Genomic DNA, 14,575 nt, shown 5'->3' with positions numbered 1-14,575 from the left:
AAAATTAACATTATTATCTTAAGAAAATTGGTAATAAATACATTTCCCCTTGACATTAAAATGCTTGTTATTTTGCACAACAATAAATACAGCATAGCTCTGGCATAGAGAAAGGCCAAGGATGGATACAAGAAGTCCACGTGGTGGCATAAAAAAGCTCAGGTGATTTTTAAAGGTTTGGCATCCTGCACTTGATGCACTTTGATACAATTTGCACTTTAATTTTAATTTTACTATGATTTTTAAACAGTCCCATAATATGAAAACATGAGAGGAAAATTTGTTTGACTGTAGGATTTTTCCTTTAAATATTTTCAAAGTAAGAGATGTGTAAACTCACTGAAACTAATCCTCAAAATAAAGAAAAAATACCAAACAGGTGTCTTTGTGGTTATTCTACAAAAATGCTTTTTTTTCAGCTGTGGGTGCTCAAGCCTGACTAGACAACTGACAAGGAACCAATCTCCAGTCAGTTCCTCAATTCTTTACACATTTTTAAAAAAGAAAAATTAATAGCAAGAAGAAAGAGTAAAGACAGTAGTTTTCACTTCCCAAGTTATGGCGTTTGAGGTTCTTACACTATTGTCCAAAGGTGAGAAGAGAAAGAACAGGTGTATTCCAGAACAGCTCCCAGCATAACTTTGGGTCATTCTGGTCTATGCTTTTCTTTTAAAACTACTGACAAAAAAAAAAAAATCAGAAAAAAATTTTAAAAAAGGGAAGAGCTATTTCCATGCACTGTGCTGTTCTTATGCCAGCACATATCATCACAAACACAGCTGTGAACCTAAGTCACTGATAGCCCAATCTAATATAGATTGATTGATTGTCCTATGACAAAGTTAGATAATGTCGGCAAAATGCCGCAAGCTCTGGCAGAGTCCAGTGTTCTTAAAGTACTGAGAGGTCATGGCAAGACTTGGACTTGAGTTTGAAGGCCATGTTCTTGTTGTTCTTGGCAACTATTTTGCCCCAAAACCGCCTGGCTTTCTTGGGGATGCTCTCTCTCCGCTTCTGTAGCGCCAGGCGCTTCTCGTTCTTTTCCTTGCTGTCCCTGCGGAGCCGGACTTGCCGCACGATACCCTCGAAGAGCTCCTTCACGTTGTGCTGCACAGCTGCTGAGGTCTCGATGAACTTGCAGTCAAACACCACGGCACAGGCTCGCCCCTCTGCAAAATCCCAAGGTGGGAACGTTACATGGTGTCACAGGGCCGGGGAGAGCAGGGACAAGCTGCCATGTGCGGGGAGTCAGAGCCACCAGGGAATTCCTCAAGCCTGATATAGGCACAGATAAGCTTTTAATCATCTGGTGCTGCCTGCTAGCCCAGCATCCATCTGCCCTGTGTCACAGCTGCTTCCCAGAGGGAGTGGGGGTGTATGGGGGGGTAAATCCCCTCCCAGCACAGCCCAGCCTGCAGTGCTGGCTGTGAAGGTAGCGCAGAATGATGGACTTGAGCCACTGAAGGCTGGGAGGCCAGCAATGGCTCAGCACCACCTGGCCATCTGCAATGCAGGCTCCCTCAAGCTGCCCTGAAGGGTGATGGTGGCACTCTCCAGGCATACAGCACAGCACTGGAAGCAGAGCACTTTCCTCCTTCATGGGCCATGGGTGTAAACCACAGCCCTAGCAATTTCAGTGAGAACAGACACATGTACAAAAGCCTTAACAAAGGGTGTCCATGGCCTTAGGGGTATAACTGAAGTCATAGTTCTTATTCTCAATTACATGAGCCTAAGCTAAACCTGACAGCTGTCTTTCACACAAGCCAATTTCTGGCTTGCTGTGAATTCATTGCCAGGGCCATTAAAGTGACATGGATTCACTTGCCATCTTTCTAAGGAACTTTCAATCTGGGCAAAGAGGAATGAGAGGGCAACCCTGGGCTGCCTATGAACCCCTCAGTTCAAGCTCTTCACTTGGGGCAGCTGTGACAGGAGCTAGAGGAACTGCACACTTCCACAAAGCAAAGAAAAAAGTCTAGCTCAACTGGGAAATGGAAGAGCAGAACAGCTGCAGAGAGAAGAAAATGCTGAGGAGAAGAACCCATGTTTCTGATGGGCCAAGATAAGAACATCTAATGCACAGCTGTGTACTACAGTGTGCCACCTCAGCCTCAGAGAAGACTCTCCAAGAAGATATTTTACTGGCTGCAGATGTTGAGAGCCAGCAGCAGTGCTCCCAACAATCTCTCCATTCCTATTTATGGGCCTAGTGGTTCTTCATTTGTGTGCAGCCAAGGGAAGGCTGATTTAGCATCCCAAAGCAAGGCAATAAGGAGACCTCTTCTAAAAGGCTGCACAGTTCCTGCCCAGACTAGCAAAACAAAGATGGAGAGGGAATTTTAATTCATCGGGGAGGACAGACAACTGGTTATAAAGAAGAGAATTTTTGGCAGCAAAATAAAGGGGGCTAAACTTGTTATGCATAAACATGCATTGGGAATACAAAGGATTTCCAGCTACCAGAGAAATCCTATATTGCAGTGGTCTTACACTAAGATCTGGAAAGGAAGAAATCCCATTTATGATGGCACTTAATAAATAAAGAAAAGGGATCATCTGACATATAACAGTATTACCAAGGAAGGCTTAAGGATCTGGCAGACCCTTCCCAGTCCTCTGCCCTCTGTTCCAGTCCTCTTTTATTTTATTACTCTTTTATTGCCTAGTCCTGATCACAATGTACTCCCTCAGCCAGAGCACTGCAGTTTGTCCAAAAGCTACTAGATGACTTTTAATGTTTATCTCGGGTTTATGCTCATCATTTCCTTACCTGCCACTGAAACTTCACGGCACCTGACAAGGTCACTTTTGTTGCCAACCAAAATAATGGGGATATCTTCTTTCTGGCGCGCCCTGCGGAGCTGTATCCTGAGCTCAGAGGCCTTCTCAAAGCTTGCCCGGTCCGTGATGGAGTAGACGATCAAGTAGGCGTCTCCCACTTGCATGCAGTGCTCTCGAATCCATTCTCCCTCCCGCTGTTCAAATGAAATGGTCAGACATCGTTATGCCCAGAGCAGATTTTACTTAGAAAGTAAAACATTAGAGAATCCAAATGCATTCCTGCTGTAAACTGTAATGGGTATGGTTTGAATCACAGTTATACTACGAGTAATTCCAAAGTGGTGATGGTATGAATACTTCACCACAAAGGAGGGCAAAAAATTGCCCCAGATAATTTATTGTGCTGGCTTTAGGCTGGAATGGAAATGGTCTGGAAAGAAAGCTTGAGTGTTTTGTTTTATCATTAAAAAAAATGAAGACTTGCACTTCTCAGACTCACAGTGCAGAGCCATTAGGCATGCTTGCCTTGATGTGGGGTAGGGTTAATCCTGTATCTTCCCTGATTCTGGTGTATGGAAACACCTATTTTCTTTCACAAAGAAAACTCGCTTTTTATGTTAGCAGTTATTCATATACACTTTCCTGTCAGCATTTGACTGGAACAAATTAAAGTACCTTATTATCCCACATGTCGAGCAGTATAACAGTCGCACTTTCCCCATCCACCATCAGGGTTCTTTCATACGTGTCTTCTGGAGAGAAAAGCAGAAAGGTTGGTGATATATTAATGTGTTTCATCATATACATTAAAAAATCCAAGTTGTTGAATGTGGGGGATTTGTTGGAAGAGTTATTGAGCCAAATTTTAGGCCGGCTCACATCCAGTTCTTTCCTCATTTCCATCCGCACTGAATCTGCACTCTGTTCATTATTGGTTGCCTTACTTTCCATGATAGATGAAAGATCAGGAAACAAAATGTTCATTATTTTGGCTGATAGTCTCTTTATCTTATGTGGGAGAGAGAAAATAGAACCAGTGGAAGAAATAACCAAAGGCTGAACATTTGCCCCATGGGAGCAGCAGAGGCCAGCAAGGCTGAGTAATGGAAAATATTTGCTTTCGCTTTAGCATGGACAATTTACGGGTGAACAGTCACTGCAGCTGAGAGCAATACAGCAAACAGCCTACCAAGTGAGGAGGACAGGGTGTTGTGAGACAACAGCTGTTGAGTTTGAGAGAGACTGAGACTTCAATTGCACGTTCTCTCCCATTACACTGTTTCCCACATCACCTCTGATGTCAAATAGCAGAAAAACAAAAAAAGCACAGGTCAGTTATTTTGTACTGCAGCCATAAAAATTCATATCTAGATTATAAATGCCATGTGGCAAAGTTCTGCCTAGGTCTAGGGGGCTGTTGCCACTCTGAATTTTGATCAACCCTTGCTGTGAAATCTGCTTCAAATACCAATCTTTCTTCTTTTCCCCAAAGCTGGGGACATTAGGATGAGCAGTGAGAAGTTTGGACCCATTTCTAATCTTCCACTAGCAGCCAGTGGAAAAAAAAAAGCCAGTCTTAAGGTACTGCAGCATTTAAAGGATCTGTCCCAACCACACTTGTATATAGGGTACTGTTTAACCTGTGCCTCATAAGACTTCTGCTGGGCACTGATGAAGTGAACTTTCCCCTAAATTGTAATCAGAGCCTTTCCTCAGAGCTAGGGATCCACATCCCAGTAAAAGAATAAGCTAAAAATATTACACATTTAAAATGAAGTCAAATGGGGCCATGCTTAAAATGTCAAGACTAAAAAGACAAAATCACTAGGAGTGGTTTCCCTTGAGGTCCCAAGAGTATGAGGCTTGTGTTCATGAGTTAGCTTCATCTTACACTCAGTAGCAAAGCTTCTCCATAAAAGCAGCTGTACTTCTCTGTATGCTGGCTACCCTGAAACTATCCTGTCATGTAATTAAATTTCCAGTGTGTAAGCTAAAGTTCCAGTTTGTAAAGCTAAAGTAAATAGTTCCTTCAAGTGACTTTGTATCTGTGTGAGAACAAGCTCCATGCACACTAGAGGACAAAATCCAGAAGACTCCTTCTGCACTGCATTACATATAGAAAAGCTACAAATTCATAATCACACTCCTTGAAAATGCCTAAATAGTCATATTCAGCACTCATTTGCACCATGGTCTGTCCTAAGGAACTTCCATAGAATATAAAAAACACTGAAAGTGAGCACTTAGTTCATTTCATGCTGTTTTCGAAGCTGACAATAAAAAGAGATAACAGCAAGACTTCCAATTATCTCTTCAGAGCTGGCCTTGAAAATCTTTCACTGCTATAGTCCAAGCAATGCTGCTGGGAGTGTGGTGGAAAGAGAAAACCACAAAGCTTCACATGAGGCAAAACTGCCTGACAGGGGTGTGCAAAGCAAATCAGCTGCACTTCCTGATGGCTAGTCCAAGGATCCTACTCTACTTCAGTCATTTAGCACTAGGAAAACTTTTATCAGAGATACTCCAGGCTGAGGAGCTGGTAGAACTATGGAAAAAGCTGATGGCAGAAACTGAAGGCAGAGCACACCTAAATCAGTGAATTTGAAATCCCCCAAAGGCACAAATCTCTGTGTCCCCAGTCTGAGACAGCAAGTAAGGAAAATGTGTATCACACCTTCCTGATACTGGGCTTTTTTAAATCCTGGGCAAAACTTCCCCTAACTGGAGAGTTCAACACACAAAAAATAAGCTGTCCTGCCTATGCCCCACTGAAGGCTGGAAGAGAAGCCCAGAAATTCTCTGTGGTAGCACTGGCACCATCACACCAAGGGAATACGAGCAGGAGACAAAAGGGAGAGACAAAGAAAGCCCTGCACAGTGACAAACAAAACCCAGCAGCAAACTGCATGTCCCCTGAAAGCAGCAGCAACTATGTCCTTGGAGACACAGCGGATTTCTGTGGCAGCACAGCCCTTCCACATGAACATCTTGCACACAGTATAGCTCAGGACTTGGTGCTACAGCTTCACCTTTGGCATGGTCTGATCTTTGGGATTAAAGAACATTTTGCAATCCTAAACAAAGCAAAGGGGGGAAACTAGGGGCAAGCATCAAAGAGAACCCTACAGCTTGTGTCTTTCCCCCAGTGGGCAACAGGACTTTTCCTACTCTGTTGAAGGACCTATATCTTTTTTCCTCCTGGAGGAGCCCATACAGTGCAAATAACATGAAATAAGGTTTTTACTCAAAATTTCATGTATTTTACTCAAAGTCCATACAGCCTGCACTAAAGCAATGTGTTTATACAGAAAGGCTGAGATGACTTCTAATGGCAAATACTTTGGAAGTGACTTTTTCTTTATATATGATTTTAAAGTATTTAATTCTTGTAAATCATGAGGACCTTCAGTTGCCTTCTCTCCCACAAGGAAAGCTGGAGTCAGCCCTTTGATGGCAGTGGTGACACAAATGTTGGACCAGCATGAAAGCTGAAGCAGACTCTTGTGTAGCATTATCACCAGTAGGAATGAGAGATTTTCCAACAGGTATTTTGGAATTAATTAGGGTGGGAATCTGAATTGCTCTCTTTCAGTGGCTTTCACTCATTGTTGGAGAGTATCTTACTCATCTTATTTTGTTGTTTTCTTGTTTTCTTAAAGAAGGTGCTTGAGTTCAATCAGTTTTGATACTCACACTCAATCACTTGCTAATTCTGGTTTACATTAAACATCCTCTCTCTTTTTCTGTGCCAATTACTACCAGCAGAGCTGACTGCAAGCAAACACCAACACCCCAGGACTTAACATCTAATAATTACCTACCTCCCAGCACCTCACAGTCACTGTCAATGCTGTCGTGCACCCCTGCAAAGATGTTGGCCAGCGAGGACTTGCCCACGCCGTGCTCCCCGATCAGCACCACGCGGTAGCAGCTGCTGCCAGACTCGGAGGAGATGACGGAGTCGGATGACTCCGAGGACCAGCTCCTTCTGTAATATTCATCAGGGCTGATGGTGTATCGTTTCTGTGGGTTGTACTCATTGGAGTCTTTCTGGACCAGCAGATTCTTCCCATCAGCAGGGATGCTCCATCGCTGCTGCTGCTGGTGCAGACTGCTGTTGTGGGTGCGACGCATGGTAACATTGTTGAGAGTCATTTTTTCAACCCCTAGTGAAAAACAGGGAAATCACAAATGTTACCCACAAAATATTTAGAAATGCTCTCTTACTAGCTTCAAGGGGCCACATCTTGCTCCTCTGTAGGGACCTAATATGTGAGAAAAGAAAAAATTAGTTTTTCTGCACTCTAGTGACTTGGTGACGCACAAAGAAGTATTTTAGTCATTAGCTAGTGAGACAGAGCCTGTTTCCCAGGGATAATACCACCCTCACATGCTAAATCCTATCTTGCTTAGCCTTCACTGGCTCCTGGCTGTGCTGGGTGCAGCCCAGTCCTGGAAAGGAGGCATTGCTGTGTCCCAGGAGGAGGAGGAGGGCACAGTGCTCAGCACACCGGTGCTACACAGCAGCTGCAGCCCTGCCGAGACACTGCCTGTGCTGCAGGCAATGCTCACCTCCTTTTGGCATCACTGGGGACAAACAGGGACTCTGGTCTCAGCTGCCTCCCACTGCTGGTGCACAGCATCTTTCTCATTGACTCTGTTAAGAGCTGAAACTCTTGGGAAAGCAGTAAGGCATCATTCACTGCACTCTTGAGACAGCCCTGGTACAAAAAGTCACGCAAGCAAGCCTTGCTGTGATGGGGTGGATTTGGGTCTTGTCTGTGGCCAGGTAAACAAAGAATGATTCTGCCTCAGACAGTGACTTTTTGGCTGGTAAGAGGGAGAATGTAGTGAAATCCAACAACTCTTCTGAGGAGATACAAGTCATAGTTTCTACAGGAGATACAACTGGGAGTAAAGGCTCATTAATTTATAGATATTAAATCAATAACTTCATTACCACACAATTAATTAGTTAGGTTCACTCTTCTTACATAATCATAGCTCTTAATTATACTTTACTCAGCAAACTCTATTTTGCCTTGCTTGGAGGCAGAGAAGAGTGATGTCATTCTCACAGGCCAATACCTACCATTTTTAGGAAAGTTACTTTGATGCATTCCAGCTCCCAAAGTGACCATTATTTAGACATTTTCCTTTTTGCCCTATATCTGATGTTTCTCGGCTCTCTCCTCCATTTCAGTAAATAAGATAATTGTCCATAAAATTCACCCAAACACTTTCAAACCTCAATTATAGGTCATGAACAATAAAAAGAACAGTAAAGCAACAGGTACAAATTGCTATTCTTCTTCACACAAAACTGTCTGAAAACTTCTATGAATAAATTCCCAGCAGGACCCAGGACAAATATATAGAAAAAGCACTGTCTGAATTTCCTACAGAATACACAATACTTTCTCTGTGATGTGCAGTACTTTGGAGCAAAAGGAGATCATTTACATGGTCCTAGCCACAGTAACTTTGTCAGCAAGAAATACATCTAAAGAAGAAATCATACACAAGCAAAGGCTTCTTCACAAACAAAATTAAATATTTAGTGTGGCTGAATTCTAAAATGCACTTTTTCCTTGCAGTATGCCCATTGAAAAGACCAGATGAAAAAAGCCAGATCTGATTCAGTCAAACAACAGAGAGTAACTCACAACCTGCAACAAGCAGTCACTCACAAAACCATCACAAACACAAACACTTTACAATTCAGCCTCTAACAAATTGTCATCCCTCATTATAAAAAGCCAAACGAGTCCCTGTCACACACTGTGCTCCAAGCTCAAACTGGTTTTGCTACCACCCCACACTGCATTCAGCTGCCTGGTCTGCAGCACCCGCAGGAAAAGAGTGGGTCCAAAAGCACTCTTACTTGTGCCAGGCTCCCGCAGCCAGAGCAGTCCTTTGTTCCTGCCCTGCTCCCTCGCTGGGCTGTGCACTCCGAGCAGCTCTGCCGAAGTCAATCCTCCCCTGCTCTGCCACTGCCTCTTTAATTCTTTCTCAGCAAACCTGGTTTATATTAAGCCCATCTGATCAGAGACAGGGCTTTTCCGTGACGTGGCTGGACTTTCCATACAACAGCCAGCCCCCAGCTGGGGGAAAGCAGACATGCAGAAGAGAAAAACTTCTCTCAAAACAATCTCAAAAGACTTACTCAAAATCATGTGATTGTTTTAATATTGCCAGTAAAATAAACACTTTTGTTTCTTGCATGATGAAAACAGGAAAGTGGAACAAAAATAAATAATAGATGTCATTTAGCCTCAGCTTTTAATTCAAATGTTATCAAAATTAATGATGATTTAAAATTTACCTAAGCTTATTTAATGCATGAAATTCTGTAAATGTATTCTGTATCTGTTCTCTGTCTGCAAAACACACTTTAACCCCCTGCTGGACAAAACATTTCTCTGGAATAAAATATCTGAATGTTATTTTGAAATTTTTTAGAATTAGGAATATTATTCTTGGGGCTTTGTTGGAGCTTTGTTTGTTTCTTTGTTTTTAAAGCTCCAATATTAAGTAACCTGTTATTCTCTGTCAGCCTCCAAGTGACTGTACCCAGTCTCCTGAACTGCATAACCATCTCTCTCGCACTTCTGCTTCAATATTTTACTACCAAGGGCTTGAAAAGACATCCAGCTATGAATTCAGTGTTACTGCAGCTGGATGTTGGCAAAGATGCATCAGAGCACACAAAGTCTGCACAAAGTCACACAGTGTTGACATTGTGTACAGGAACAATCACTATATAGTGTACATGCCCCAAACCCAGGGTCTGGTCCTTAAATTTTTACAGCCTCACAGCGGACTGGCAGAAGAAATTTTGCCAGGAGGCAAGAAATCCAAACCTGTTGAAACTTGTAACAACATTCGTTAGCAAAGGAAGAGTAAGAAACTGTGACAGAACTACTTGCTAGGGCTGCCACAACTTTTATATAAGTATACACAAACCCTGTAGTCAGCTCCCAGTTATCCAGACTGTGGATGAAATATAATGACGTCCTACCACCTTCTCTCATATTTACATATTTACATTTTATATTTACATTTATATTTACAATCTCCTGGTCCCTGAATCTGATAGGACAAGTTCTTATCCTAGAAAATCTGAACAACTTTGGCTTTAAACAGGGGAATTTTATTTTTTTTCCATTCTACAGGCAAGAAAATCTTTAACTGACAATGTACCTTTATTGAAGGGAACACATGTGCAGGAAACATCTCCTGTTAACACTGCAATTGAAATCTCCTTGCTTTGCTTCCCTTTTGGCTTTATTGCATTCCTGTGTCTTTCATGAGGGTTTTCAGGGACCTCCTGAGCCAATCTCAAGTTTTAAAAGCCTAGAGCTTTTTACAAACTAATAGGTACTCATCAATATACATGAAAATTATGCAGATCTACTGAGGGTAGAATTGAGCAAAAATATGCCTTGATTTTCCTTCACATGTATTTCAGTGCTTGGTAGCAGCTAAACTGGCCCCAGGTCCTGCATCTTCACCTCACCTGTCTCTTGCTCATCAGGCTCTGGGCCTCTGCTGCTGAGTGAAAATCCCAAAGAGCACAACGTGCCACATCCCTCTGTGTAGGTTGTACAGAGGGGCTTGTAACACTTACTGCACAAAATGTAACTACATCTCTGTCCAGGAAGGTTTGTGGCATGGACACTACTTTGCAAAAATACCTTTCCTGTTGGCATACCCAACTGTAGTTGATCGTTTTTTTGAAACATGCTGGAAAGCATGAAGGTGAGTGGAGTACTATGGTTTGCATAGCTCTGTGTAAGTTGTCTGTAATTTGTCACTGCTGAGTAAAACAGCAAAACCTGTCCTCTGCAGGACTGGAGAGATTTATGGCCAGAGTGATTGCAGCAGAGCTGCAGGCTCTAATGTCTCACCCAAATGTTTAACATATATCACAGCAGAAAGTACAGACAGAAGAAATAAACCAAATTCAGAAAAGCCTTTGTGTTTAGTTGTAGTTACTGTTAGATTAGGAATTGCTAGATGTCATCTTTCATATCCTCTGCCTAAAATTCAAGACAGACAAAGAAAACACATCTCTCCAGAACCACACAATGTATCTCTTCCCTAAAGCCATCCAGAACAGTTGTCCCACCATGGCATGAAGCACTTGTACTTGGGGAACCTGCACGTGTGTTTTCCTTTGTACTGGCTCTTCTGAGCCTACTCTGGTTTTCCAGCTGGACAATTCACTCTCCAGGTCCCATTCTGCACTACACACCCACAGGATGTGGCGTTGCTGCTCCTCAGGGATTGCCACCAGCACTCATGAACTTCACTCACTCTGTCTGTGGGGGAAACACTTTCTTAACTGTTTTAGAAACTGGGGAGAGATGCAGCCTTTTTAGCCTCCACATACTTACTTACAAGGGATAACAGCAGGTTGATTACTGAAATATATGAACTGAGTCCTTCTCAGGGACAAAAGCAATGCCACAGATTGCAGTCCTGGTCTGTTCTGCCCTTTTGCACTCTTTGCTGGTCAACACTCCTGCAAGTCCCGTGCCTGCCCAGGACTCAGGCACGAGAAGAGACAAACCATGAGGCCAGCGCTGTCGCAAAGCGCACGAGTGCTCGAACGTAACTGCCTGGTGCAATACCAAAATCAGGGACATTGTTTTTCTTCCATCTTATCCACTCTCTGTTTCATTAATCACATCTTAAAGGAATTCTCCCTGCAGCCAGGATGAAGTAAACATTGCAGAGTAGCAGCTCTGCAATCCTTCCCCAGCCAATTACAATTAGACCAGGTGATGCTCAGAGCAATTAGGCAGAAATTTTCCATTGGATATAAAATAAGTGCTTTTTAGCTGACACTTAATTAGCCAGTTTGAATTTATGTATATGATGACAAAGTAGTAGTTTCTCAAACCTTCTGGTGTAAGAGTTGTCCACAGAGAGGACATAAACCATCTCAGAGTGGGAGGGAAATTCACGAGAGGAAAAAAATTTTTAAAAAAAGCAGGAAAAACAAAATTCAGATTTCATTCAATGAAAACTGAATGCAGCATGTTGGAAAGTGCACTTTCTCTCCATGCATCCAGCAGAGAAGTTCACCTTCATCTTTCCCCTCAGAAGGCCTGACTGAGCAGACTTTGTTCCCAGCAGTGATTTGCCTGCACAGGCAGTGAATGAGATCTGCCTCTCCTCCAGACCATTTCACATTTTGCTCTGCTTCTCGCATCTGGCAGTGCTGGCAGGCCCCTGGCTATTCTCAACCCTACCAAAAACAGAAATGGACAGAAATGAATTTGGGTGCTGGGCTGGATAGTGCTGGACACACTGGGAGTCCCCACAGTCACTGCATGCCCTCCCTAGAGAAGCTACTCCATTGTCACCATTCATTCCTACTGAACAGGCAGCCACAGGCAGGTTGGTGAGCAAATGTAGTGCAAAAAGCAAAAATAGATGTGGGATGAGGCAGCACTGGGCCCACAGCAGTGGGACCATTGGATTACTTACACCAACTTATGTCCACAGCTTTGCCTTTGCCAATCCCAATTCACATCCAAGGACTCAGTGTGAAGTTCCTTACTGACTGAAAAGGCACAAGGGATCAAACACTCTGAGACTGGGATGTATGAGGTAGGGAAGTGAAGGATTATATGCCTTAAGTAAATTACTGAGGGTTTTAAGAGGGGGACAGGGCAGAGAAAGACACTGAGAAATTAAGGAATAATAAAATATTGATTCATTTTAAGGGACGCAATCAGAAGCACCTGGAAGTGCCAGCATCCAATCTAAAAAATTGCTCTTTTCAGTGGAGTAGATTTGGTAGGCCCTGCTCCTAGAGCTGCCTGCAGGGAGTACTGGATTTGTTCCACCAGCTCCTTTCCTTCCACATCACAGCAGCACTTTTACAATTCTTTAACTGAGCACTAAAAGTGGAACATGACCCTTTGGTGATGGGCACAAGGATAGGGAAGAAGCACTGATCTGCACAAGTTAGCTGTAAAAGCCAGCATTAGAGTTCTCAGGGAATAGGATTGCCTTTAATCAGCTGACTCATTGGAGAACCTCTTATTAGTCTATTACTTGCAGATAATCTGGATTCTGATGTACCAAAAGGAATGTGTGTTCTATATCTGTGCACTGCAGAGCTTTGTTGGCTATAACCAGTGTCCAAAGGTATGTTCCTCATTAATGCATTAAGCCAGCACAGTGGAAGACTCAGCAGAAAATGAGAAATGAGCAGCCAGGGGAAACAATGCAGCTCAGTTCATAATAAAATACAAGTTACATTTTAGTCTAGTTAACTGAAAAGAAATGAAAAGAACTGTCAGCTTTGAGGGGAGAAAAAAGAGCAATGATAAACAGTAAATGGCAGAACTGGATTATTTCAGTAAGAGTTACTTAGCTAAAGGACTGCCTTTTTCCCAGTCTTGCACTCAATGACGTTAATGAATTCTACCAATAATTGTCCAGGGAATGGGATCAAGTCATATATGACATAAATAAATATGCTTTTTAATGCAAATTTTAAAAAATTGTAATATAGTAACAATAGTTGAATGTGAGCTAGCCATAAATGTTCTTCAAATACTGAGCTAAAAAAACCTTTAGATGAATGGCTCCAGCACAGAAGATATTTTTGTAGCTGGGATCCTTGTAGTATGCCACAGTCCTCAGTGCAATCAGGTTCAGGAGCCACTATGTCCTTTGCAGCTACAGGATTCACAGAGTTTTACACCTTGATTTTATACCACTAAGTGAAGATAGTAATTTAACAATAGGCAACTGCTGCATCAGCAAACCATAGGTTAGGAACTTCAGCAGAACAATGATCTTATTCTGATCTGCAGACCTGTTGAAGGGAGATGCAGGAAAAGGTCTTTTGCTCCAAATGCAATTTCTTCTTCACCTTGCTTTCCAAGACTCTTACACTGAGTGCAGCCAATAATAATTATCAATACTCAGGCATACTCACACAGAAATACAAAGGAAGCCCTGCCAACAGAAGCAAATCTACTTTAAAAATATTCCACATGGTGACCAGATCTTGACTTTCAGGTCCTAGATTGCATTTATCAACACAACAAGCCATCCTAGGATGGCAAGAGAGCACTGTTGAGCTCTCTGACTCACCTTCGCTTGCAAAACACCTTCTGTTTTGCATAATCAAAAAATGTTTTGGACTCGTTGTCTGAGTGGAGGAGTCCCCCTCCTGGGTCAAGGCTGACATGGGCAGGGCTGTGGGTGTCCCCAGGACCCCAACCCCCACTTGGTGCACTCCTGGAGGAAAGGTGGTGGCACGTGGTTGAGGCAGAGCTGGGTTTGCCTGGGCTGGCTCAGTCCAGGCCACACCAGGTCTTTCACTCACATTTGCACCAGGAGAAAAGTGTTGGGCTGAAACACATGTCACACAAAACACACGGCAGTGGCTAAACCAGCTCTTCCTCCAAACATTGGGTCACAGCTGGGGTCTGGTGTCTGGGCATCATACCCTTCCTCAGCTCTCCTTATTGTGCAGTCAACCAGCAGCAGCAAAACCACAGCTAAATATGGTCTCTTGGAGGGAGCTCTGATCTCCCCCGTTTACACTATCATCCACCCAGAGTCCCTGGTTTGGCGTTCGGCTGCCTGCTTGCCACACTAGCACCTAGTAAAGTGATGCTTCATGTGATTGCTCAGTGATTCACTGCCTTGTTTGGATTTTCTGGCTCCTGGGCTCATGTTTATCAGCAAAACACACACTCTCCAGTGTCAGGCTTTAAGCAGATTGGAGCCATACAAAATGCCTTTGAGCAAGATGCGC

General features: G+C 43.1%; 1 protein-coding gene across 1 annotated transcript; it reads right to left on the bottom strand.

Annotated features, from left to right (window-relative positions):
• Positions 1–768: 768 nt before the first annotated feature.
• On the bottom strand, positions 769–8,770 carry GEM (GTP binding protein overexpressed in skeletal muscle). The gene is made up of 5 exons (XM_064703582.1): positions 8,669–8,770; positions 6,606–6,950; positions 3,460–3,536; positions 2,774–2,978; positions 769–1,169 (listed from the first exon to the last, which is right to left on the bottom strand). Exons 2-5 carry the CDS (start codon positions 6,937–6,939, stop codon positions 892–894), a joined length of 894 nt encoding a protein of 297 aa, XP_064559652.1. The 5' UTR covers positions 6,940–6,950; positions 8,669–8,770; the 3' UTR covers positions 769–891.
• Positions 8,771–14,575: the final 5,805 nt, after the last annotated feature.

This window comes from Zonotrichia leucophrys, chromosome 2 (assembly GCF_028769735.1).
Source record: "Zonotrichia leucophrys gambelii isolate GWCS_2022_RI chromosome 2, RI_Zleu_2.0, whole genome shotgun sequence".
Lineage (NCBI taxonomy): Eukaryota > Metazoa > Chordata > Aves > Passeriformes > Passerellidae > Zonotrichia > Zonotrichia leucophrys.
The sequence above is the reverse complement of the archived record's forward strand: the minus strand, read 5'-3'. Positions and strand labels throughout refer to the sequence as shown.

Excerpts from the sequence above, each read along its gene's own strand:
- GEM (XM_064703582.1), bottom strand. The coding sequence starts at position 6,939 with ATGACTCTCAACAATGTTACCATGCGTCGCACCCACAACAGCAGTCTG. Across the intron at positions 3,537-6,605 it reads TGACTGTGAGGTGCTGGGAG|AAGACACGTATGAAAGAACC; the intron begins GTAGGTAATTAT and ends TTTTCTCTCCAG. Across the intron at positions 1,170-2,773 it reads CCGTGAAGTTTCAGTGGCAG|AGGGGCGAGCCTGTGCCGTG; the intron begins GTAAGGAAATGA and ends GGGATTTTGCAG.